Consider the following 24,534-nt stretch of genomic DNA (forward strand, 5'->3'; position numbering starts at 1 on the left):
GCAATGGTTCACACATAACATATCTAGTTATCATGGCACCCTTAAATTCTTGTAAGTCTTGACATCATTGACATTGTTTGGAAATGCTTGGAAATGACTTACTTGGTAATTAACATGTATCTAAATGTTGTCAATGTTACTGTTAGCATGTCAGAGCAGGTCATTTGGGCAATGAGAGCATAAATATACCCAAAACATAAGTACATGTTTTGTTGTGAATAATCTGCCCACCTGTTCTGCTGATGCCATACATGTAGGTAGTAGTGGGATGACTGGGAACATGTACTCCAAGGGATACAGCATGGACACAAATGCCATCACACTCATTGATAAGGCATTGTAGTCCCGGGATTGCAGCACCACCTGAAACATACACCAGTCATTTCTCGTTCAAATTACACCGAAGGAAGAAAAGCTCAGATGTCAGTCATAGAAAAAATAGAAAGGTGCATCACAAATGCCAAAACAGAAGAAACTATATCCTTTTCCCGGAAGCCCCCAAACTTCCCAATCAGAAACATATATCCTGAACCATTATAACTTGACTCACACATCCAAAGCAGTGCAACTTTCAGAGAGAAAGGAAAACACAATAAGGCACAAATGTGAAACAGAAACACCTCTGCCTTTAGCTACCAAACAACAGAAGTGGTCTGTATTGAGCAGTTCCAGTTTAATAGCATCACTTATGGTTTGGGTAAACACATTATGCCCTGGGCAAACAACTGAAAAAAAGTCTCATGCCTCTACTCCAGCTAAATTAACAGTAGAGGACGTAACGTGTATGCGAGACGGCTCTCCCGTCTCGCGTACAAGTGACCACCTGAGAGGGGGTCACTCGTATGCGTGACGGCCTGGCAGTGGACCATGGATTTCTGCATGTTGCACAAAAATGTCTCTACAAGCGTTATTTGTGAAAATAATAAAACAAAATTAAGTACAGTTATTCATCATTCTACTAGTTATCGAATGACATGAAAAAAATGTCATAAGGAAAATAATAAACGGTCAAATTGGGAGAAAAATGTGCAAAAATCGAGCAAAATGTTCTGTTTTTGACAGCGATTTTCTCCTATGTACATATTTTTCAGAAACTAACACGTAGTATTTTCTAAAAGCTTATTCATCGTAGAGTTACAAAATATATAAATTATTTCACGCACACCAACGCACACCCATTTTCCATCATGTTGAAACATGTTTACTTTCTTCGAAACTGCACGAACTGTCTCGCGTACAAGTGACTGGTAGACAAGCCGATAAAGGGAGGTAACCGATGCCTGACTAAAATGTTCAATCGGAACATCCGTCTTGTTACACTAAATGTGTCTGAATCAGAATGATGCGTATAATATGTACGATATTTATTTAGCGCGTAGTTTCGTGGTTAGAACAAGGAGGAAATGTATTTTGATCACGTATTAGGAAAACAATTTTGCAGTGGGTAATATATTTTTAGGTGGAAGTAAAATTGTTGGAAAACAAAGTATTTCTGTGAAGTAATGAGTAATGCTTGGTATCGAACGACATAAAATATTGAAAAGTAAATTAAAAGAGTCAAATTTGGGGATTTTGGACAGCGATTTTCTCATATGTGCATATTTTTCAGTAACATAATTTCAGTATTTTCTTAAAGCTTATTCGTCGTAGTGTAACAAAATATGTATACTTTTTCGGGCACACGAACACACACCTATGTGCCAGCGCGTTGAAACATATCTCCTTTCCTCAAACTGCTCGCAACTGCTAAACAAGTCGTCCCACAGCCCCGTTACACGTACGAGAGACGGCTCTCCGAACAAGCAGTGAAAGACGGCCTGAGAGAGAGTCACTTGTAGGCGTGACTGCCTGTCGATGGATTACAGATGTCTGCATGTGACACCAAAAAAACCTGTCTCTACACACTTCCTAGCTATTATATAAACAAATATACGTAGTTGACTGTTAGATGCTTGTTATCGAACGATATAAAAAGTAGAAAAATAAATTAAAAGAGTCAATTTTGGAGAGAAATGTACGAAATTGGAGCCAAATTTGCCGATTTTGGACAGCGAATTTCTCCTATGAGCATTTTTTTCAGAAACATAATTTCAGTATTTTCTTAAAGCTTATTCGTCGTAGTGTAACAACATATATATATTTTTTCGGGCACACGAACGCACACCTATGTGCCAGCGCAGTGAAACATATCTCCTTTCCTCAAACTGCTCGCAACTGCTAAACAAGTCGTCCCACAGCCCCGTTACGCGTACGAGTGACGGCTCTCCGAACAAGCAGTTGAAAGACGTCCTGAGAGAGAGTCACTTGTAGGCGTGACTGCCTGTCGATGGATTACAGATGTCTGCATGTGACACCAAAAAACCAAGTCAAAGGCACTTTTGGAAACACTGAATTCCGTCCAGCTTCCAACACTTCTCCAGATTCAAGAACAGAGCACAGGCCACTTTTAAGACATTTGACAGTCAACAACGTTAGAAATTGGCACTTAAGTCCTTGCCAAACTGCCCAATAGTTAAGGTATCATAAAGACGAGTAGAAATTTGCTATTTTTAAGGGTTTTGCTTTAAGTTATCATTATAAGGACTAGTGGACTAAATATGTGAGTTTCTACCCCTGGTCAAGTCAAGTTCTGGACATTCATGAGTACACAGACATACATTGTAGGGCTTGTTACTTCCTACTGCTGACCTATTGTATTGCCTTTTGTGATTGTAAACCTAAAGCTGTTTCAAACTAACTTATTGATCTTGTGTGGTCATTTACTGTTTCATGATTTAGATCTGTACAAACTGATTTCTGTGTCAACCTTTGCATTTCAATTTGGCAATACCAATGCAGTACAGCTTTAAACAGGAAAGCCTATACATCAAGCTACATTAATAACAAAGTTATTGTAACGTTTACATTAATGTGTACATATGTAGATACTCATCTCACACTATGCATTTCTTCATCTTCTTTCGATCCTTTAATGAAGTGAAGTGATGTTATTAGACCTGTAGGGCTTAATTTTTAAACTTATCCTATCTCACAATATGCATTTCTTCCTTCTGCTTTTGATCCTATGTGGAAATGTGCTTGAACAATGTTTCCAGCTTCTAAAAAGAAATCACCCCAACACATCCCAGCATCACCATGGACACCATCCAAAGAAATGGGCCCATGTAACCCCATGCATGGCAAATTACACTTTTACTCTTCTGCTGCTCTTCCAGATGCTGTCTCTGCAGACATACACGTGGAGATGGGTGTCACATGTGACGTCCTGCACAAGCCCTTGAATTTGGAAGAAAGACAGAGCTGACTAAGGGAGCTGGTATAGGTGCGTCTTTAAGTGATCGTCCCATTGACATTGTTGAAGGACGCCTCTACATCAAAGGGCTGATCTGGCATGGTGTGAGAAGAGGTCCAAGATGGTTGTGATCTTATCCTGATCAGATTCTCTAATAACAGTCTCTTCAGGAGACTCAGCATAGGACATTGAAGTAGTTTGTTTGTTTGTTTGTTTGTTGTTTAACGCCGCACTCAGCAATATTCCAGCTATATGACGGCGGTCTGTAAAATAATCGAGTCTGGACCAGACAATCCAGTGATTGACATCATGAGCATCGATCCACGCAATTGGGATCGATGACATGTATCAACCATGTCAGCTAGCATGACCACCCGATCCCGTTAGTCGCCTTTTACGACAAGCATAGTCGCTTTTTACGGCAAGTATGGGTTGCTGAAGACCTATTTTAACCCGGAATCTTCACGGGTCCATTGAAGTAGTAATGGCCTCAGTCACCGAGAGGAGAGTTGAAATCAAAGGGAGCGTCCGCTGAACAGTGGTGTCCAGATGAGCCAGATCGCAGTCTTCCATAGTAAAGGAAGTCATTGAACGTTTGGGACAAATGATCACCATTTCTCCATCAAGGTCGGGAGAACTAGCAATCTTAGATAATCCATGAGGAGTATGCACAAAATTATGAGGCACTGCATGCTGGTAGTAATAGCTTAGTTTGCTACATTTTGCAAAGCAGTTTGCTACAGCATGTGGTGCCTCAAAGTGTTTCAAGGGCCAGGGCCTGGACCTGGTCCAGGGTGGGGTGACGCTGTTCATATATACTACTTTTGTGTACTCATCTTCCCTTAAACATTTAATGAAAAGTCCATAGAATGTTGGAGGGTATCCAGCCATGTTCATGTTTTCTCTGAACTCTCAGTGCATATCTCCACAGTGTGGCAATGAGAAAGAGAATGCTGTGGCAGGAATATTCACTTGATCAGGTCGTGTAAGTTGTTATGCACGGGATTACAGTGCATAGCCCATTTGTTTGGGTGTTGACCATGCTGGGATGTGTTCGGGTGATTTCTTTTTAGAAGCTGGAAACTTTTCCACATAGGATCGAAAAAGAAGGAAGAAATGCATATTGTGAGATAGGATAAGTTTGAAAATTAAGCCCTACAGTTCTAATAACATCACTTCTGGTTTTGGAAAAAGCCTCTAATGCAGTTCAATTTTGAAACAGAAATGTCTAAGCCTCTAGCTACATAAAGAACAAAGTAAAATACACTTACAGTGTATCACCATCACTTAAGGTTTGGGAAAACATGTGATTCTCAGTGCAAATCAACTTGGCAAAAAAATCTTATGCCTCTACTCTAGCTACCTTAATGGTAAATTTAAAAGCACATCCAGGAACATTCATGCCCAAAGCAAGACAACTCTGCAAAAGAAATGCCTACGCCTCTAACTACTTTAACAACAAAGCAATATGCATGTAAGACATCATGTTCATAAAGTGTCATCAAATTCCAATTATAAATGCTGAAAATTTTGTGTACACAAGCTTTTGTGGGACATCTAATTCGCACCAAATGACCTTGATCAGAACCATCCTCAGATATTATTATTATCTATACTATGTTTCATCAAATTCCATGGATAAATACTCAAATCATCTTTGCACAAGCTGTTTGCAGTGAGTAACTTTGACCATCAATGAGATCCAATCTTATTTATATAGGGGAAATTAGGAGGTATATCCGGTTTGCAGTTTCTAATATGTGTCATGAGCAAGGTTGAGAAAACCAACTGGGGCTCCAGCAGATCTGAATTTGAACAAACACATTAAGTCATGTGTTTCAAACCTGATATCCTTCTGAATTGGTTCAACAGTAGCACTGATAGCTTCAACTGTGAATGGGTGTATGTGCCTGACTTCTGATCACCTCATTTCTAACCAATTTACTCAGTTATACTGAATTACATTTGCCCTCAAATGTATTTCTACCATTTGATTTTGACAAGTAATTAAAATTATTTAAATTTCATCAGTTATTGTAAAAGTTAGCATTCAGTATGTTCAGAAACCAACACCAAGACATTTTACCGTTTATCTATTGAACGTTACCTTAATTTACATTTTTAAAAGTCAAATTAAAGAGGATACTACACTTATTGTGGTTAGATACCATTTTTACGTAACGGGTGGACTTTCTATGGTATCTGGTTGTCGAATATATTTATAAGCATTGACTGTGTATTTTTTTCAGTTCATTGAGGTATGAATCGAAAAACCTAAGCGCAAACTTTTGTCAGAATCCGCTGGTGTCTTTAACTTAAAGCCCCAACCTGAGTATAAATAGCCCACAAGGTGGCGGTGTTTCAGTTTCGAACAATGACTGACAATGTAAACACAACCGAGTGTTGGGAGAAGCTTTTTTAAAACCATATGGGAACAAGATCACCATTGACCGTCAAACTTCGTATCAACTTGAATGACAAACCATGGATACAACAAATGGCTCCATATCTAGATATAAGTCAATAAATTTTCTGTAGTTTTATCATAAAAAATCGAATTGATCGTGTTTGGTGTCTGCATCAATCACAGTGGGCGGAGCTTATTTACGGTTGTGCTATAAATAGCAAAGCACATGGTCATGTGCACATGTGACACATTCAACGTATTTGTGGTCAAAGTGCAATGTGTTGTATATTCTTACGGCAGAACAGCAGCAGAACATCAGTTTCGGTTAATGTAACACTAACGATACTTAAATACGAAATTGTTGAAAAGTCTTGGAATCGTTTGATAGATATTTATTACCATTAAAACTTACGTCCTTGTTGTCAAACGGTCCACGTGGGTGGTCCAGAGTGCGGTAGTTCCTACCGCAGATGGGGCTTTAACATACTATCAAAACAATACATTCTAACTTAGGTTTAACTAACCCAACTTAACTCTTCTTTAGTGACAAGACGTCAATTTTCTATCAAAACTAAACAATCAATTTAAAGGATCACAGTCATAATCATATTACATGAAAACATAAATATAATTATAGATCTATTGTCTTATTTTCTTAGGTACAAATTCAAGAAGTATTTTGGGTACAATTTAATTTATTTGGGTACAAAATCACATATAGGAGCATATATATATATATATATATATATACACAGTGATCCCTCGCTATTGTGCTCTTCGACAAAACGCTACCTCGGTTACTACGCGCGGTAACGCATGGCTCCCAAAATTTATGTACACTTTTAATACTGAGAGTTTTACACAGACATAATTGTATTGTTGTTCGTTGTTCATTTGCACATAACGCTTCTCATTGCATAATCAACCGTTTATCGCTCAATGGAGTTCTAATAATCTGTTTGAAAATATCCGCGGCAAGTCCCGGAAATACGATTGTTCAACTAGTTAACTTTTCACACCATACATCCTTTGATCTTAGAAGCGCATGCATGCAATAAAAGAGAACCACAAGCGAAATTTATATTCTTAATTAGTGGGCAATCCAATTTGAGGCGACACTGTCACACCCATGTAGTTGCTGTCACAACACGGCGGTCATTCATTTCGTAATCGCGCTTTCGTAACATCGCCTGTTTTTTTTCCGTAGTTAAAACAAGCGATTTCATTGGATTAAAATTTGTTTCTAATGATGCTTTCTTGCCGAAATCTGCTACAAGCTTCGTGATTGGTCAATTTTGAGCATGTGACCTCAGGCAGCCAATCAAATTATAGCTGTGATACCAAGTTTGTGTTTGATAAATTTCAGAAGTTGGCGAAAGATTTTTTGTTAAATCGTGTTATTCTGAACGTTTTAAGCAGGAAATCACGATATATATTAAAAATATGGAACTTTATGAATGTATCGTGCTAGGTTATGAGCTGTGACAAAGATTTTTCATGCATATATTTTTGCATTAAACGTTGTGTCCGAGCCGAGAATTCAAGGCGACAAAAGCCGAGATGTCATTTGACTTACATTACACGCGATCGCACGAAACGCTGGAAATAATAACTTACATGTAAGTTTGATTACTTTTAGATATATTTTTGTTGATTTTATTTATCACTTTGTATAATATATTTAAAAATTTGCTTAAAACGTCTTTATTTTGCTCTTTGACATGTTCGATGCTGACCCGTTGTCGAAATGTGTGTCCGAGAATTTTATTTTCAATAACATCGCGGGAAATAGTGAATAATTTTTTAATTTATAGATAAAAAATGATAAATTGAAATGGAATACATATTTCAGACATTGTGAAATGTGACAGATTTAATAAATGAATGATATTACAGGTAGATCTAGGTCCATAAAAATATATACTATTTTAACGTGACGTGAGATAAACACATTGATGATTTGAGTTTTGCCGAGCGCGCTCCCCCGCCTCGGCCTCGGTTAAACGGCTCATCGTCTATAATGCCCACCAATTATTTGGACCCCATTGGTAGCGTTGTAGCGAGGGACCACTGTATATATATATATATATATATATATATATATATATATATATGCGCACTACCTCCATACAGTCGTTGTGTACCAAAATTTTAATCGGTTCAGAGGACGGTAGGTTCTCAGAAAGTTTTCAACAACATCTTTAGTAATATTCTAAATTGTTCTTTTTGTAGTAATGCTAGACCAATAGCAATATTATGTTGTTTTTATTATGGCATATCAATACGTTATATCGCTCTCCATTGCGTCTGTTTTCAGAAAATAAGTTTAAATTAAAATCATCGACTGTGAAATCCATTACGGTTTCTGATTTAGACTGACACATTTGATTTGACAATAGAAGTGAAGACTGCTCTCCAGATAAATGAATAGTAAATTGTTGACGAAAAATAGTAAATTATGTATTTTCTTTTGAATATGAATCTATTTTGGAATTTCTATATGATAGCTTACTAACTTTTGCATATTTTGCTTCCATGTGTCACATGCGGTACGTGCTTCCGGTTTCAGAAATGATAGCTAAAATTGCAAGTATTTTGATTATTTCTCATAAACTGCACTATTTAGCTACTGAATGGTTCAGATTTTGCCTATCATCCAATATTTGTCATTTTTCGCAGTGTTTGTTGACTTTGATCAACTCAACAAGTCATGAGTTAGGCCACGCCCAAACCTGTCACTGGCGTTTGTCAGCTTGTCAATGTGTCCGAAAGTTTATCAAAAACAAAATCATCTGCGAACTCTTTAAAAATGATTTTTTTACAAAGATTTATACATGCGTGTCAATAATTCTAGAAAATAAGGTCCGATGTAACAAAATGATTGTAATAGTCGACGGGATAACTATGCATGTTGAGTTGTTTGATTACCTCCGTTGCCATGATCGTACAAGTTCCATCCAATCGATGATGTTACGATTCAGATTGTTTTTGTTCATAAATTTTTTTTAATCTTTTTTTTTATTATTCCATTTCATGGACAGGCAGATTGTGTAGGATATGTCTTATTAAGGTTCTTCTCAAACTGAGAGGGAGATTATAAATAATTGTTTACAAGAAATAGATGATTACTAATTAACAGGTAATATATTTCAACTGCTTCATTAGATTATGAGATGTAAGTTTTGCCATTACTGAGCATATTGGTTAAATTGATATATTTTTTTAGTGATATACCTTTCCAAACAAATTGTGTCTTTTAGTAGTGAAAGAAATTGTTCGAAAGATAAATCTTGTTGTTTTATGTTTGATATGTAGATGAATCTCTTTGCTAGTATTACAAGCGTATAGTTGACAAAGTCATCTATATCCCCCGCCCATTTTAACACGTTATGGTCCCAAACCAGGTAACTGACCTAACATTTCTCTTAGCTGATGTCAAAATAGCTGCAATGGAAATTCTAAAATAAACATTTCTAAAACTCCCTTATATCAAATGGCACTAGTTCAGTATGCACTTTATATATAGACATGCAATGTTTGGCAAGGAATTTTTTAACAGTTTATTTGTTACACTACTTAAGTAAACCAATCCTATATTAAAACTTAAATCCAACTTGTTGTCATGGAAACATAAACAATAAAAATTTCTAAAAGTGCTACATATCAAAAGGCACCAGTTCAGTATGTGCCTGGTAGACATGCAAAGTTTTGTAAGGAAGTATTTAACGGTTTTTGAGTTACACTCTGGAAATGAACACCACCCCTGTAGAACCTAAGTCCAACTTATTGCCATGGAAACGTGAATAATAAAAATTCTAAAATTCCTAAATAGCAAGAGGCACGACCAGTTCAGTATGTGCCTAGTAGACATGCAAAGTTTTGTAAGAAAGGATTTAACAGTTTTTGAGTTATGCTCAGGAAACGAGCACCACCCTTATAGAACCTAAGTCCAACTTGTTGCCATGGAAACGTAAAACATAAAAAAATTACAAAATTCCTGAATAGCAAAAGGCACCAGTTCAGTATGTGCCTAGCAGACATGCAAAGTTTTGTAAGAAAGTATTTAATGGTTTTTGAGTTACGCTCCGGAAACGAACACCACCCTTATAGAACCGAAGTCCAACTTGTTGCCATGGAAACCAGGGGTCCGGAAACCATCATATGCGCTGGACATGTCCGATTGGGAATCTCAAATGTCCGGTTTAAAATATTGCCTACCGGACATTTTAAAAAGTATTGTCCGGACATTCTTAAATTTTGACCGGACATAATCAACAGTTAGGACTGAGCAGTTTCTGTCTGCAGTTGCAACACAATGAAGATTAACTACACTGACAAGCTTTGTTTGTTTTGATTGCTGTAAATACATTGTACCTACATGATAGTCCAATCGGTCAATCACTGTAATAAGCAATAAACTGAGTTGACACTGATTAATCGAGGATTAATTACTGAGAACATCTTGTAAATTTGAGTGAAAGGTGTTTACAACTGTACATAAATACCTTGCATCATGGATGTACCTCATTATCCTCACAATGCTACGATACGTAACCTCAGACAGGTAGCGAAAGCGTGACGATAGCCAGTCGACCGATGCAGATCAGTCGAGCAGATCTGCCAAACCCTCAAAGTCTGGACGATCATTTTGTAAGTCGTGGCTAAAGACTTTCACTTGGTTGACATACATTGAGGATTTGCAGATTTTATTGTTTTCAGTAGCTAGTCGTATATTGAATCTTGATTGACCACCATTTTGCTTTCTGTGACGATCGATATCAAATTTCTTTATGGTCAATAATTAAGTACAGATGAAAAAAGTATTCAAATAACTATTGCTATCAACTATATTTTAGTATTTGTGATTAAATTATCTGTCTTGTTTTTAAAAAAAATCTTTAGTTTAAAAAAACCCTTTTCCCGTGAGGTCACGTGATAACCAAATATGGGATAATAGTCTTGATCCAAAAGTTACAACGGGTACACTTGAGAAGACTCATGAATATAACTCATGAATATAACTCATGAATATTAATTAGACAGTTCGCTACGTTAACTGATCGTTATTATAACAGAAACAAACCTATGTTTTCCATGTATATCTAAAATGATATTATTTGTTATTAATTGAAGCTATTTAAATTGAAACAATTCATAATTTATCATATTATGAATACGTAAACTTGTACTGTGTGAAAAGTCGTACTAAAATACGCTATTTGAAGGGGGCGTGGCCTAAATGCAAATGTCCGATTGGGATTTTAAATTTTCCGGACCCCTGATGGAAACGTCAAAAATAAAAATTTATAAAATTCCTAAATAGCAAAAGGCACCAGTTCAGCATGAGTCTGATAGACATGCAAAGTTTCGTAGAGAAATATTTAACGGTTTCTGAGTTATGCTCCGGAAACTATTTCGGGACGCACACACGCACGTACACATAGTTGGGGCGGGGGATAATAATATGATTTGCTACATGGTTTTGAGTGGAAATTCCAAAAAAGATATTAAGTTTCGAAAGGATGAAATTTGTTTGCAGGTTGTTATTAAGAAAGTTTTCAACTTGAAACCAAAATTGTTGAACAGATTGGCAATCGAAATATAAATGAGACATATCTTCAGAAGCAGTTTTACAGAAATTACAAATATCTTCATCGACAAGTTTCATCTTGAGTAATTCTTTCTTAGTGTAAATTATTCTGTTTATAAATCGATATTGAAAATCTAAAAGTTTACAATCATGAGTATATTTTCCATTACATAGAAGTATATATCTTTCCAATCCAAACCTTGAGGAAAAACAGTATTCCAGTGTTCTAATGATTTCGGTACAGTATCATTCCTAATTAGTTCATCATAAAAAGCCATTGATTTTTTAACGTTATTAAAAAAGTGTTTACATATATTGTTCAGTTGAACTTCATAACATCAAGGGTTTTGTCTCTGATTTGAAATCTCCAACTCTTTGGAATATTGTTCAGTAATTTTTGAAAGTCTAAAAAAGTTCCCTGGATCTTATATTTTTGTTTGAAATTTTCAAAACTAAGAAAACCGTTGTTGTCGCAAAGGTCTCTTACACTCTAGACACCTTGATTAAACCAATTTTTTATAATATAAGATGATTTAAATAAATGATTCAGCCAGAGTGGTTGATTCAAAATGTGGTCTAAATCATATTCATACAAACTCATTTTTTGGTAAAATATCTTCCAAGCAGACAATACATCTCTCCAATAAGGGTTATCATGTTTAGACAAACAGCCAACAGCATTAGTACCAAGTTTGAAAAGATGTTTTAGAGGAAAGATTGTTGTAGAATCTTCATGCTTTTATATATAGTTTTGTAATGAAGATAGTTTGAGAGCATTAATAAAACATTCAATATCTATCATCCTTAGACCTCCATCTTCAAAATTTCTACTAATAGTTGATCTCTTAATTTTGTCGTTTTTGTTATTCCAAAGGAATCTAAAAATTATTGTTAAGGTCAGTAATAAATGCTTTAGGTGGATTAGGTAAAGCAGAGAAGATGTGTACCAGAGTTGATATAGCAAGAGTTTTGATAACCGTAATTTTTCGAATAAGAGTTAAGGTTCTTCTACGCCAATTAGCTAGTAGTCTATTAATATGTTCTAATCTTTTTCAAGTATTGATTACCCTAAGGTCGTTCAATGAACGTTTTTGTTTATAATTAATTACATCGAAATTTGCTAATATTTAGAAATTAAGGAACTTGAGTGTTTTCCTTTCTTTAACAAACAATGAATTATGATCAAATGTGAAAAATGATAACATTATATAGAAAATATCGGACTGCATGCCACTCAACGTGAAGTGCCAAAAGTCAACAATGGCTGTTTCTGGTAGCAGTGTGCCGAGAAATGTGGCCGAAACTTTTTAAATAGCGATATTTTCTTTTTGAGGTAAATAAACTTCTGTAAGTTTTAATATTGAGCAAGCTGAGCATTTATTCCGGTCATACATAATTTTAATGTTACGCAAAGCCTTCTTGGTAAATAGATATGGCGAGTTTTGTTTGTGTGTGTGTCCTTATGCTATTCACCTGTGAAACTGGTTTGACAGTAGCAACACGGCTAGTGACACACTCTGTCGAACGTTGAGAGCTTTATCCGACTTCTTCATTTCACCATGCTTATCCTTTTACGTTAAATCAAATTGAAAGTAGCAAAATTGGTCTGCCTAATGCCTAATGGGGACCCTCGATCTATTGATTGGAAGTCGTGCATTGTAAATGGATATAGCTCGATTTTGTGGAAGATCTATACATCACTAATTTCGAATGCAAATGGAATTTGATGCATGAGACTATCTTGTTTGGTAATATCTCTTGCTTTCGAGAGATTGCTTCAGTTCTGTCTTGTAGTTGCAAAATGAATGACGTCTCGCGATTTTTTATGAATGAAAAAAGTGGTCCGGGTGTGACAGAGGTCAAGGTTATCCAAACAAAACGAATAAAATGAGGTCAACCTTGTACGACACACGTGTGACGTACAGACTTAGTAGCTTACCACCTGTATCTTCACCAATAAAAGTCTGTATTATACAACATATTTTAAGATATTGACTGAAACATGAGTGCCAAGTCAATTTTAGTGACTATAAATTACATAATTGTTAGTCATCACCAGTTCTTGGAAGTGTGACCAACTCATTGTTGACCAATTTAGCTGATCATCAAACTAGACCTGCCATTTATGGGTGACTAACCAAATGACAAATTGGTCATGTCTCATCAATATGTGCTAAAGATACTGTGAGGAAACTAGGTGAGCTCCTCAGCAACTGTAAGGCGGCAATATGTGTCCATGTACCTTGTGTTCCAGTATGACTGCGGTCAGCACCTTGAGACATGTGTCCACTCCCAGTAGTTCCAGAGGCAGGTGAAGGGGGAAGTCTATGAGTGTAAAGCGGGTGTGGTCTGGTAAGGCAAACAGTATTGGTGGCTGCAGGTCCTTTGGTAGGATGCTCACCTGTCCAAGCACAAAAAAAATGGTAAAAGGATATCACCCAGTTTGCCAACCAACATGGCACCAATCCTTGCAGGTATAACACAAAAGATTAACCTTTTGGGGGATAACTTAATTATTTAGACAGTTCATTGGAAAGGCATTTGCATAACATGCAACAGCAACATAGCCCTATCATCACCATTTCCTGATTGTCCCAGAACTTCCCCACTAGGAACATGTGTCATTAGCCATTAACACAAAAATAGGTGACAGTTGATCTCACTAATATCATTCCACAAATTCAACTCAGATCTGTAATGCAGTAGATCAAAGTAAAACATGATATTCTACCTTGATACCTCGATCACATGATGGACAGTTTCTCATGCATATATTGATTTTTACCACCTACCTTCATTATTATTCAATCTTAATAGTCCCCGTCTGAACTAGAATATTTCAAAGCTTAAATTTGCAAATAAATAATTGCATAAAGATACATTTCTGGTTCTAACAAAATTCTTGAACTGTTGTTAACATTAGTATTCAATTTTGATGAAACATATTAACACATTACCTTCTACATACATTTCGAACTTTTTGGGGGGGGGAGGGGGGGAGGAGAATATTTTACACCTAAGTACTGCCGAAGTAGATTATGTAGAATAATGCAGTGACTTTCTATAGATTAATCCATGGAACACTGCATGTCAGCATGCTGCACATGGTCTTTCTCTCCAAAGCTGTAATTGTATTTGTTATTGTTTCACTATAAGGTATCCCAAAGTTTTTGGGGTTCTTTTCTGGTATTTCTTGGATACAGAACGTTTTTGTGGCAAACACCAAAATTAAAATTACTTGTGAAAAAAAGAACTTACGTGTTGAGTTCCAAAATTAATTATGCATTTACAAAGTTTCACTATCTTGATAAAAAATGGCTGAGTAATGGCCATGAATTGGTTTTGCAGTATGCAGAGGTGGCTATATTGAAAATACGATCAAAACGACTTTTTGATCAAATTCAGGCATCATAATTCGCGGGAACAAGCTTGTGAACTTTCAGCTTCTTTGATCAAAACATTTTCACATATGACAACAGATGCCAGACAAGCAGGCCATGACATAAGCTCATTTGACTAGCAGTTGACGAGCTAAAAATGACATCTTCACAATAAATTTGGGGTTTATTAATTTTTCACTGAAAAGAGAAAGATACAAGTTTCAGTTTTTGTGTGTAATTCCCCTTTAAGACGTTTAAGATTTTTAAGCATTGAGAAGCAGTACTGACCTCTACTCTAGTCTTGCCAGGAACAGGGACAGGGGCACTGAGGAGTCGCAGAATCCAAGTCTCAATCTCCCGCACCTCATGCATCACAAGTGACGAGATATTGTCACTACACAGCCCTGTCAACACACCCCACACTGTGTCCCTGCAGAAGAAAGTAATAAGACATCTTTAAGATGATGACCTTTTCTATTAAAATCTAGCAACAAATGGTGAAGCTAGCAACATACTTGATAACACTGCACTGAAATGTAAACTTAACAACAATCATTAATAGCAACAGATCATGACAGGTGAAACTTTCCATGGACTTGTACCTGGAGATCACATTAATAGTTTCTACAGGGTTTTCAGGAATGCTGGAATCCTGCATTTGATAGATATTTCACTAACATATGCTTACAAATACCTTGCATGTCAGCAGTGATACAATCAAACTCTCTTGCATTTATGGTGTTACACTCGTAACCAATCTACAAGTTGATTCAGTTAATGAGAGTACCACAGGTACAGAAGCTCACCTCTTTATTCAAGGATAAAACATATAAGGGTAAGGGTTGTGCTGTTTTTAGCTACTTTGCATAAAAGACACCCATTTGTCATTACATAGAGTATTCAGTTTTTGTCGATGCCATGTAAATTGATACTACATTCCCACTATATAGCTACCACACATTAATTGCTTACAAAGCAAAATATGTAAATAACTGACTTGGAGATTTTTCAATTGTGAAACTGCAAGACTGTGATGTCCAGCAGTACACAAAATGTGCCCTTAAAAGACAATGTCATTGAGCTGAGCAAATACAAGTGAGGTCACTCAGGTAAAATAGTTCTTGCACAAGAAGTAATACGCAGTCGAAACAAATTGTTTTTCATGATTTAGTAAATATGAAATATTCAGTCTCAAAATGTAAGTACACAGGTCACAATACTTTTTCTAAGGTTTTACCTTTAAATCAAACATGGCCTGTAAACTTCAGTGTGTAAAACCATACAAGTCGCAAAGTAAGTTTAAGTGCAATTTTACTGAATATCTCATTGTATCAAACTTAACTTTGACACAGCTCACCTTATAATTTCTGATTTAGTTAACATAGAGTGTCTAAAGAATGACTAAAATAAACTATCATCATAATGATCACATGAAACAATTATGTCCACTATTATCTTACTTCCTTAGTAACTAGTATGTGACATGGTACACATGACATTAATTATAAAGAGAAATACTGTTATATTTGCTTTAATCTTAGAAGCTGAGATGCATTAGTATAATAATGGTTCCGAAAACAGATTACAGTCAGGCTTTTCCAGTCTTTGATAATCAAGATAATAATTAAAAACAATGACATGAAACTGTATTTGTTTTTAATTCATCTCAGAATATGATATAACATATAACATTTAAAAAAATATATATGCTTGGTTTTCGGACATGTCATAACATATGATTCGGATTGAGTGCAAAACAGTGATGGAAACCTTCCCTTTAAAGCTTCCCTTCACCAGCTGTGCCACTACTGTCAAACTCATTCAACAGGCAAATAGCATAAGGACAACCCGCAACTGAACTCAGAATAACTGTTTACAAAGTAGCCTTTGTGGATCACTTAAGTTACACATGATATGCAGGTTGTTACATCATTGTGTCAACCACTGTAGGAAAGGGTCATCATGTGTACATGGGCAATGTTTTCACTTCTCTCACTCTTTTCGAGGAATTATCAGACAACCAGACAGGTGCATGTGGAACAGAGGGGGCCTACCGACTGAATGTACCACTGCTAGTCAAGGATGACCAAACCAAGGTGGTGATGATCCACAGTTATTTTGCGAAAATGAACTCTTGTATAACAAACGGACTGATAAAGGAAAAGTAAACCTTTTCACCAGGGTTCACAATGGCTCTTGTTTCTTTTAAAAGAGTAAGATCTAGGTCTCCACCAAACTACTTCAGAGAAGTAAGAAAGCTAAAAGCTGTTTAGTTGCACAGTCAGCACATGGGAGGCAGTGACCTGGCAGACAAACAGTTGCACTAATACATGGTTGGTTGGTTGAACCAAGTTTGTTGTTTAACGCCGCACTCAGCAATATTCCAGCTATATGACGGCGGTCTGTAAATAATCAAGTCTGGACCAGACAATCCAGTGATTAATAACATGAGCATCGATCCACGCAATTGGGATCGATGACATGTATCAACCAAGTCAGCAAGCTTGACCACCCGATCCCGTTAGTCGCCTTTTACCACTATTACATGGTGCTACACAGGTGTTGTGAGTGGGGGAAAAATGTATTTTTGTACCTAATGAAACTTTCTTGCAATAATGCACAGGTCATCTTCAAAGTTCCAAAACCAAATACGAGGGTAAATTCTGAAAAACTTCAGATTGTTTTTTGGCAGTCAAGTTCCTGGAAAGATACAAGTAACCAGATGTGGAAGTCCTGGGCATCCTGCAGCCAACCTGGCGCATCCTGCCAGATTAACAGTTTGTCATTTCCCTGGTAAGACTCAGGAAATAAAACCAAACAGTAAGATGTCTTGCTCCAATAGAAATGCAAGAAGGCATCAGACCATCTTCAATTGCAAGAGCTGTAGTGTTTACATGTGCCCTGTTCCATGTTTTGAACGATACCATTTATTGGTAATTTTAGAATTACATGCTACGCAGGTCTTTATAATCAAAAGCTATGTGATGTAGCCTGCAACCTCACGGTATCGCGGTACTTGTCATGTACGCTAAACGGAACAAAATGCACTCACTAACCTTTATGATTATTCGTGTTCTCTATATCAGTTGTCATTTATTTTATCTAACAATACATATTTTACTGATAAAAATTCATTATTTACATTAGTAGCTCCGAGTAAAAGCCGGGCCTCGCGCTTTGTTTGCCAAGGGAGAGAACTCCACCATATCGCGGTACAGAGAAATGTTGTGTATGGAGGTCCGAATTGGACAAAAAGAGGACATAATTTTACCAACCACTTGGTATGATCATGCCAGACATCAGTGATTTGTCCAGGCAAGTGCAAAGACAGCACAAGTATAATTCTAAATTTGTTATAAGTAATAGGTATTCAATGCATTTTTAGCGAAAAGTAAGAGAAAAATATTTTAAAAATCAACAACAAAATATCAGAAAGGATATTCTAAGATTCTTTACAAAAAAATTGGATGACAATAATTTGTCACAAAATGGAAAAGTGTTTAACGTCAACAATAAATATATAAAAAGCACTCCTAGTATGCCCAAAGTATGTATTTATCTTTTTGGCTACCAGTGAAGAACATATTTCTAAGTTTGGCATCATGGCCCTTACGATCTCCCAATAGATTCTTGGCACAGAGCGGGGAAAAATGTGTGGACTACGTAACTTCCGTTACCTTATTAGTCGCCATTAATGTGCAGATGATCTAGTTCAGGTCGATAGAGAAAGTTTACTTGGGGAACTGCGTTGTCCATTGATAGATTGATAGATGGGGGTAAGGCAATGTTAAACAAGAGTCATCAGAAAGATGACATATCCCCCCGGCAGCTGTCTGTAAAGTAACCACTAGTAAATGTGCAATTCTGTATGTAATGAGTCAACAGTTGAATGTTCTTTAAGAAGCATACATTGTTTACCCACTGAATTGTTTTCGAATTCTGGCCCGGAAACGAACCCGTTCCCAAAAGGAGTCTAGGTACAACTTCTTTCCATAAAAATTGTAAAAAATGAAAATTCGTAAAAAATAATAATATCAAAAGGCACTTCAGTATGTGCCTGACAGATTTGCCATGTTTTGATCAAATACACTGAATGGTTTAGAATTCTGCCCCGAAAACAAACCCCATCCCCAATTGAGTCTATGTCCAACTTCATTCCATAAAAATTGACAAAAAATTTTTTTTAGCAAAATCACCAAATATCAAAAGGCACAACTTCAGTATGTACCTGATAGATTTGCCAAGTTTCGATCAAATACACTGAATGGTTTTTGAATACTGCCCCGGAAACGAACTCCATCCCCAATTGAGTCTATGTCCAACTTCATTCCATAAAAATTGAAAAAAAAAAAAAAATGAGAAAAATCCCAAAATATCAAAAGGCACCACTTCAGTATGTGCCTGATAGATTTGCCAAGTTTCGATCAAATACACTGAATGGTTTTGGAATTCTGCCCCGGAAAAGGAAATGATTACGGACGGACAGACGGTCAGATGGACAGACGGACAGACAGACTAGCTGATTGCTATATCCTCCCGCATTATATATAAAAAGATCACAGAAGTATGTATCAACACATTAATAACTCCTTACTTACAGCAGACGGAACATTCGGTGGAAATTGAAATTGTTTAAGAAGTGAACACTTCCTGGTTACTGTTTTGCATTAACAGACAGCTGCTAAGTGGCGTGTCCCGCATGAACTACCGGAAATCACAAATGCCGCGATACGATGAATGCCGCGGTACCATGGGGTCCGAGTATAAATCTTATTCATCATGTTCAAATTATTGTTTACTGTAAATACTTTTAAGGATGTTATCAATTATTTTGTTTGCCAAAAAACTGCCCCAGAAAATGTTCTATGCCAATCAAATGCACATATGTTCATGATGGTGTTACTGTATCTATTTATTATTTGTATAACTATACACTAAACCATACATGTGTGTCTTGCTGATTTCTGCTCATGCTGCTGCAAGGCAATGCAAGAATGCAAGATTTTGAGATATTAATGTTGTAAAAATAATTATCAAACTAACACTGAATATATGTGTGGAGCATGCTTAAAAATATAAATCAATGAAGTGTTGATTTCCATTTTATATTCAGGTAGGGAATCAATTCCAAAACCCATTTGTCACGCCTATTTTCAGGCACCTGTCTATCAGCTTGTTATCGTAGGTGGTCATTGGCACTTGATATGTAGACATATATGTGTTAGACACAACATAATTTAAGAATTTGTTCAGTTACCAGGCTTACATTGTCATCAATAATATCATAATCATTGTTACATCAAAAGGTGGTCTTTACAGCTATAAACTTGAAATATATGATATTAAGAAACTTCCATGTCGTGTTGACCAATTTCCCCACAACTACCGTTTCCTGGTCACTGGAGCATGGAAGGTCAAATGGGTTATTAATATGCAAATGTTATCACCAAAGTCACGTGATCATTCAATATGATTGATGATTACTAATATTATGTAGTGTGTTCTGGTTTATTCTGATAGTTACAGACAAAATACTACAAACTTCAAAGTTGATTTGCATTAGCGAAACATAATCAGTAGCCTTCTTCCTGTATGTGACATCACATCCGGTGACTTAAGTGCGCCTAAGGAAACATTGCATTGAACTTGCGCAATCTTTCTTTTTATTATTTCGCTAATATTAAACTGAAAATGACAAAGCAAACACTCATCAAAAGCTGGAGAAATGTGTTGGAAATGGCGGGCAAGCCGTTTGCATGTGTTCAAGGGAGGTATCTATGTAATTGCCTTCATCTGTGATGAAGAAGAAGCGGCAGTAAAAATATATGACTCTGTGTATGGATATCGTCAAAGTAAGCCGTGATCCATACATACAGCATAAATGACAAGAACTGTTGTCTACATTCATGAAAATGATATATTTTGAAACAATATTTAAATCTTCAATGAAAGCAGAAAATTCTCAAATTCTCCTCGAGGATTTCGGTGAGATTGTCAACAGTGACCTCTCTTATCAAAATTATATAGCCAGAAACATTATTGTAGCTTTTGTCCATCCCATACATGAATATCCTGAAATATGGCGATGAGAAAATCGAGCAGAAACAAGTCCGAGATGACACACGCTGACTTTTTTATTATCTTCAGCTGCATGGTGTTTACCATTATGAGACATTTATGATGACACTTCCTGCAAATTCAATCATAATTTTCTCATGTCAGTAATTGTGGTATACAAAAGACATGCTTTAACATCAATGTCTTGTATAACGTGGGCATGTCTCCGTCAGTATCAGACCCTCAACAACTGGATTATACAACAATATATTGCACCTATTGTGTAATAAAATCTTGGATCAGGTATTTACTCCTCTATCTTTGAAAGGGTGTCAACTTTCATGATCCTTGTATGGTACGGTGAACGAAACTAAGATTGAGATTGGCTGGTAATAGAACTGTGTTTTGATATTAATTACCATATGATGAAGAGCTTAGACATGTTAGAGGAGATGCCATTCCTCATAAAATCAAACTCTTCGAAATTATTGACTGAAAAATACATATGGTTTTGTAACTTTTGTATGATTCAAAAATAGTCCTGGTTGGGATTTTTTTACACTGGTTTGTGTATAACCACTAAGTGTTATGTTTTACATGAAGATAATGTGTTGTTTATTTCGAAAAATGAAGCCTTAAGCCACCCTCAGGGCTGACACTTGCACGATTTTTGTCCCTGCAATACCGTGCAATGCGTCGTGGCAAGGCGTGCCATTTTGGTGTTACGCAGTGGAGCGTGAAGCCGCATTTGCGCCCTGTTCATGCACTTTACACGCATAAGTAACACAATGTCTACTCAATGCACAGCCAAAAATGGGCCACATTGGCAAGCACTGACACACAATGGCACGACTTGTCTACGCATAGGTTAAGTATTGTTCAAGCATTGTTCACATCTACCGTACCGAATCCTGCTGTTGACGTATGTACATTAACTCCAAATAGAAGAGACGCTTCATTCCTCGACTCGCTGTGGACGATACAACATGCTGAATACCAGAGACACTGTTATTGCAGAACAGAGAAGGTGTATATGTCTGGCAGCTGTAGGACTATTACTTCTTGAAGAGCATGAGAAAAGGCAGCAAGAGGAAGAGCATGAGAAAGAAAAAGAGACAACTCTAAAGCTCTGCACGCTAACGTTGAACCCATTCGACAGAGGTGTCCATTCCCGTGCATCTGATGTCGAACCCATTTGACAGGCGAATAGCATAACGACACCCCAAAATAAAACTCGCCATATCTATTTACCAAGAAGGCTTTGCGTAACATTTAAATTACGTATGACATGCTCAGCTTGCTCAGCTTGCTCAATATCAAAACTTTCAGTCATTTTATTACCTCAGTTTCGGCCAAACTTCTCGGCACACAACTACCAGAAACGGCCATTGTTGGCTTTTGGCACTTCACGCTGAGCAGCATGCAGTCCGTTATGTTCTTTAAAATTTCATCATTTTTCCTATTCGATCATAAATTTTTGTTTGCTGATGAAAGTAAAACACTCATGTTCCTTAATTTTTAAAAATTAGCAACTTTCGGTGTAACTACTTGTAAACAAAAACAATCTGAATCGTAACATCATCGATTGGATGGAACTTGTACGATCATGGCAACGGCGGTAAACAAACAACTCCACATGCATAGTTATCCCGTTAGACTATTACAATCATTTTGTTACATCTAACCTAATTTTCTAGAATAATTGACACGTATGTATAAATATTTTTAAAAAAAAGTTCATTTTTAAAGAGTTTGCAAATGATTTCGTTTGATAAACTTTCGGACACACTGACAAGCCAACAAACGTCAGTGATACGTTTGGGCGTGGCCTAACTCGCGATTTGTTGAATTGAACAAAGTCAACAAACACTGCGAAAAATGACAAATATTGGATGATACGCAAAATCTGAACATATATACATTCTAGGTAAACCATTCAATAGCAAAATAATGTAGTTTATGAGAAATAATAAAAATACTTGCAATTTTAGCGATCATTTCTGAAACCGGAAGCACGTACCGCATATGACACAAAGCAAAATATGCAAAAGTTGGTAAGCTATCATAAAGAAATTCCGAAATAGATTCAAATTCAAAAGAAATTACATAATTTACTATTTTTCGTCAACTAGTTACTTTTTATCGATCTTCAGTCTTCACTCCTATTTGTTTCATATTTCTTCGTGATTGTCACCATCAAATGTGTAAGTTTAAATCCGAAACCGGAATGGATTTCACGCTCGCTGATTTTAATTTTAAAATATTTTCTGAAAACGAACGCAACGGAGAGCGATATAACATATTGATATGCCATAATAATAACAACATAATCTTGTTATTCGTCTAACATTACAAAAAGAACAATTTAAAATATTAAAGATGTTGTTGAAAACTTTCTGAGAACCTCCCGTCCTCTGAACCGATTAAAATTTTGGTACACGACTAGGTAGTGTAAATATATATAGATTCTAGGCTCCTAGATCTATATGTGATTTTGTACCCTAAACAAATTAAATTGTACCCAAAATACTTTGTGAATTTGTACCTAAGAAAATTAGACAATAGATCTATAAAAATATTTATGTTTTCATGTAGATGAACAGAACACATAATAAAATATTTCATCAAGTTCATAATATGATTATCACTGTGATCCTTGAAATTGAGAGAAAATTGACGTCTTGTCACTGAAGAAGAGGCCAGTTAAGTTGGTTAAACCTAAGTTAGAATATATTGTTTTGATAGTATGTTAAGTTTATGACACCAAAATTAATGTATATCTTTGAAATAATACTACAAAAGGTAGATCTACAAAATCACATACCCATTTGGGTACCAAATCACTAGAAATTTTGGTTACAAAAGTCACCAATGTACATTTCAACTGGTTTTCGTGAATCGATGGGATAAACCAACTTCGTCTGAATGATTCCTTTTCTCATTTTAAGACAAGAATTTGTTTTACATAACAAAACAGGCAGATCTACACAGATCACGTTTTGTCCTAAAAATATATAAAAATGTGAAAAATATGGACACCTCAGAAATGAGGGTTTGTAAAGTTATAATTCTACCTAGCTTGTCACATGGTTTGACTTAGGTCTATCTAAGGAAAGTCCTTATGAAAATCTTTTTTTAATTTTTTTTTATGAAACTGACATTTCTGGCACTTAGACAAAGAGTATTCAAGGAAAGACAGATATGTTTTTGAATGAAAATATGACTTTCCTTTATAATTCTTTTTTCATGATGACAGGGGAACCTTTATACACACCAGCTGAGGAAGTTGTTATACTGTGATTGCATACAAAGGAAAAACAGGTTGGAAGCAGTACCTGTATGTATAAAATAGACCACATAAGGTGAATGAAAGTAATGGATTGGCTGACTGGAAAAAAATAATCTGGCAAGGGTAAACATGTACACAGGCATGTTTCTTTTCATTCCAACCAGAAGACTGAGATAGCATTTTCTAAGAAACATCCATGGCTAAGTTACCAGCTTATGTGTCACTATGGTTCTTGTGATTAAACAAACAAAAATGTCATGTACTGTTACTGTGATTAATGTATCATATTCCTATTAAATCATATTTCAGAATTGTTTTATTTGGAAACAAACGATCGATTTTCCAGGACCTTTTTCCATTGAAAGTCCCGGTCTAAAAATAACTTAATACGCATGTGCGACGTTTTTCTTTAAAACGCGATAGCTGATTGGTTGTCAATAAGCAAGTGATCGTAAACAAGCTTGTATATGACTTCGGTTTCTGTTCTTGATAATTTCTCTAGCAGTCGACATGCCGCCG

The 24,534-nt window shown here is 36.1% G+C and overlaps 1 protein-coding gene across 6 annotated transcripts in view; it reads right to left on the reverse strand.

The window, feature by feature from the left end:
• Nucleotides 1–24,534, reverse strand: part of LOC139477709 (MAP kinase-activating death domain protein-like) — a 218,740-nt gene that overhangs the window by 170,694 nt on the left and 23,512 nt on the right. For all 6 annotated transcript variants that reach the window (XM_071260100.1, XM_071260099.1, XM_071260101.1 and 3 more), the window contains exons 3-5: nt 14,958–15,099; nt 13,532–13,690; nt 232–363 (exon numbers count right to left, since the gene is read on the reverse strand). In XM_071260100.1, coding sequence (XP_071116201.1) covers nt 232–363; nt 13,532–13,690; nt 14,958–15,099 — 433 coding nt within the window. The remainder of the gene's footprint in view (nt 1–231; nt 364–13,531; nt 13,691–14,957; nt 15,100–24,534) is intronic.

The sequence above is a fragment of the Haliotis cracherodii genome, unplaced genomic scaffold (assembly GCF_022045235.1).
Source record: "Haliotis cracherodii isolate W230 unplaced genomic scaffold, xgHalCrac1.p SCAF_34, whole genome shotgun sequence".
Lineage (NCBI taxonomy): Eukaryota > Metazoa > Mollusca > Gastropoda > Lepetellida > Haliotidae > Haliotis > Haliotis cracherodii.